The 3688-nt window shown below is 40.1% G+C and overlaps 1 protein-coding gene across 1 annotated transcript; it reads left to right on the top strand.

Moving 5' to 3' along the window:
* Window positions 1–2369: 2369 nt before the first annotated feature.
* Window positions 2370–3452, top strand: LOC137264990 (uncharacterized). Its single transcript, XM_067800327.1, has one exon. It carries the CDS (start codon window positions 2370–2372, stop codon window positions 3450–3452), a length of 1083 nt encoding a protein of 360 aa, XP_067656428.1.
* The last annotated feature ends 236 nt before the right edge of the window (window positions 3453–3688 follow it).

Genomic DNA, 3688 nt, shown 5'->3' with positions numbered 1-3688 from the left:
ATTTGAAATGTTGATCTGACTAATTAAGCCTGAGATCGTTGATCACGACATATGATGAATCTGGTAGAAAGGATATCATGGCGGGTCACGTGACCATTTAACAGGAAGACAGTTCAGTAATAAAAACTAGTTTTACTAAAAGTATCATTTTTGAATTATTAATACCATTACATGTTATAAATAAGTCATACCTATGAGTATGTAAGTGCGCGGCTCCGGTAGAGTTTAGGACAAATGTAATCATATCCAGACAGCCAGTGTGTACACATATCGTGGGAATACATCAAGAAAGCATATACGACTCTACATATCTCAGATTCTGTAAACACATAGATACTTAAGCTCAAGAAAGCATACACAACTCTTCATATTTCGATTCTGCATACATAGTAATGCGTTATGCATAATGACTCTCGTCATATTCTAGATTCTGTATACATATTATTACATTTATTAAGGAAAAATAAACGGCACTTCATATTCTAGATTCTATATACATGTTTATACATTTACTATTAAAGCATACAACACTCTTCACATTCCATATTCTATATACATTTACTATTAAAGCATACAACACTCTTCATATTCTAGATTCTATATACATATTAATGCATTTACTATTAAAGTATGCCAGCTCTTCATATTCCAGTTTCTAAGTACATGTTAATATATTTACTATTAACGTATGCAAGATTCTTTATATTCTAGATTCTAAGTAAATGTTAATATATTTACCATTAAAGTATACAAGGCTCTTCGTATTCTAGATCCATTACTCGCTTCAGCGTGAGAATGGCACTTTGATAGTCGATGCCATTCAGTCTCGGTAGAGTTATTCAGTTTATTTCTGTTTTCCAAATGATTGCAAACGTCATCTGCTATGGAAGTCGCCTATTCTAAACCAGTGCCACGAAGCTCAAAAAAAGCTGGTTTTTCGACTTTTGGTCCTTTCATTGGTATTGTCAGTCTTCGCCAAAGTTCTGCTTTTGTACCTGCATCTAATTGTTCTCACGTCTTCGTTTGGTGGTAGAGAAAATCAAGAATTGTGGCAGTAAGGTTGTTTACATACAAAGTATCGGCTATATAATGATGTAGTTGTTGAACAGGTCGACACAAGAGTGTGCCCTGCCGATGTTTTTCGGTCTAGATGTTTGAATAATGTACCCCTCCTTAGGCGTACAAAATACTTGTATATCTACCTATGTCTTCGTATACTGCAATAATACTGACACGTGTGTCAAGTACTTTAAACAAAGGTCTATGTCTATATATACTTCAGTATTTAAACAGGTATACACATATACATGTACCCAAGACATACACTGTAAACAGGTCTGTGTCTACATATCCTGCATTATTTACACATGTAAACATGTGTATACTTAAGGCGTGTACTGGCAAGAAAATACATACTTACCTAACACCAACCCTTACCAATGATCGTTACATCAGCTGAGTTCATGTCAAAGGCATATAACTGCCGACGACAGCAAGACCAGTGGCCAAAGGTCATCTGTCAGGCTGTCACTGTCCATCTGTCCATCAAGACCGAGAAGACTGGTCACTGAAAGTGTATGTGTTGGGAGATGGGAGATGGTTCTATATAGATCTGAAAATGATTGACAGAGAATCAATTATATAATATGACTCTTAATGAACTGGGCTATGTATGAACATGTTCAGTCGTGACTTACAGCTGTCGAGATGGCTGTCTATTTCTCCAAAGAATTACATCAGGGAAAGTCATATTATACTGTTTAGTACATGTAGACTGTCAGTTTCTCAAGTTACACGATGCTGTTGTATGAGCCCAATATAAAGTCGTGGAAGTCATAAACACACGTATGACCTTACACAGATATTCTCCGATGTGGAGTTGGAATTTCATTTCAAATTATTACAATGATCGACACGACCATGCACATGCTAGCCTCGTGTCGGGGCTGGGCTACACTCTCTGGTATCGGGTCTACAATCTAGTGCTGCTGGTCTATGGTTATATCTCATAACCTGAATATTATTTCATCAATGAGGAAGAAATCAGAGAGCACCTAACGATTAATATATAAATGACTCCAGCAGCTGGGGTACCTTCGGGGCAGTGGCGGTCACACCTGTATGATGTAATAATAAGGAAGTTCACACGGCCCTTCACAATCTCAGATTCAGTTAAGGAAGTGATTGTGATAAATAACATATTACCTTTGTCAACAACAGTAAGCCGGCATCTTCTGTGACATAATCTGTATGGTATCCTTGATTGGTGGTGTAGTCACACCCTTGACGCAACAATCACTTCGGAACAAATATAAATAGCACCCTGATCACGGTCAGCAATCACTTGTCCCAGATCCACCTCAACCAAAATGTTTAGAACAGTCTCCTGCTGTGTTGCCATGGTTCTTATTTCTATGACTACGGCTCAAGGTCAACAAGGCATGACCCCTTGTCAGAATAACTTTATTCAAAATCTCAACACTTGTGTTCAAAATAGTCAGATGGATTTTAATAACTTCTTATACTTGTTGACGAACGGAACAAATGGTCAAGCTTCCGACAGTCCCGACACCTTCAAACAAGATGCTTGTGGTAAGCAGGAGACCTTACTTCAATGTGGTGTGGAGTTCATGAGGACATTGATCAACTCTACCATGTGTGCCCCGAGTCAGACACAACAGGATCAGAGACCCCTCATTGACAGACAGTTCCGTTCTCTCTTCGGATCTCTGGATGTCATGTGCGCACATCCATGTCGTCGAACACTCACGGAAGATCTACGTCAGTGTTATGTTGACGCCCACCTTGACCCCACTCTCTTCCTCTCCAACTCCACCATGGGCCGAGGGGCCATCATCGGAACCACAGCCGACCAAGCTGACACTTTTTGTAAGAACAAAGACGCTCTCGTCACATGCATGAAACAGAAGAGAGACGAATGTCCGGAATCTCCCATGATTCTCAGAGCCATCGGCCTTGACATTGAGTCTATGGACAAAGGGGTTGCAGTTCTGTGTGCTCACCCTGACGTCTACCTCGCTGGCATTGACTGTTTCGCAGAGCCCACGGACGCCGTTATTTCATGCCAGCAAACATTGAACCAGAAGACCATGGAGTTGATGATGACGGCCCAACAAGAGAACCTCAAAGAAGATCAGTTCTTTAGTCGATTCTGTGACGTCCGTTTGGAGCACGTCAGTTGTGATCTGGACGCCTGGATAAAAAAACACCACAAGTCCTGTGCGGAATCCGTCATTGGTTTGAGGACGGAGTTGGAATGTGGTCTTCTCCCAGACAACTGTGGTACAACTCACAAACAGACCATTGACATGGTCTGTCACCACGAGAACTTCAAGAAAGACACGAGACCGTTGAACAGTGGCACCACACTTTCAGTCGCACTGAGAACAATATCATGCTTGACATTACTCTTTCTGGTTCATTTTCAGTGACTCAAAGCATGGCTCAAATGTAGATATATATTCATACATATTGTACATTGGCATTGTATTTATGTATATATTTTGCAGGCTCTTTCCGGGTGGAAAAAAGTCTGTCTTCCTCATCTCCATGTTTGCTCCATGTTTTTAAAGCCTGCTCGTTAATGTGATTCGTGTCTGCGGGATGTTATTTGATTAAAACAACATTTTCATATATGTATCTACATATTCCCTTCTGTTTTATGTTG

The sequence above is a fragment of the Haliotis asinina genome, chromosome 15 (genome assembly GCF_037392515.1).
Source record: "Haliotis asinina isolate JCU_RB_2024 chromosome 15, JCU_Hal_asi_v2, whole genome shotgun sequence".
Taxonomy (NCBI): Eukaryota; Metazoa; Mollusca; class Gastropoda; order Lepetellida; family Haliotidae; genus Haliotis; species Haliotis asinina.
The sequence above is the reverse complement of the archived record's forward strand: the minus strand, read 5'-3'. Positions and strand labels throughout refer to the sequence as shown.

Bases quoted from the DNA above. Each gene is read 5' to 3' on its own strand.
- LOC137264990 (XM_067800327.1), top strand. From the start codon at position 2,370: ATGTTTAGAACAGTCTCCTGCTGTGTTGCCATGGTTCTTATTTCTATG.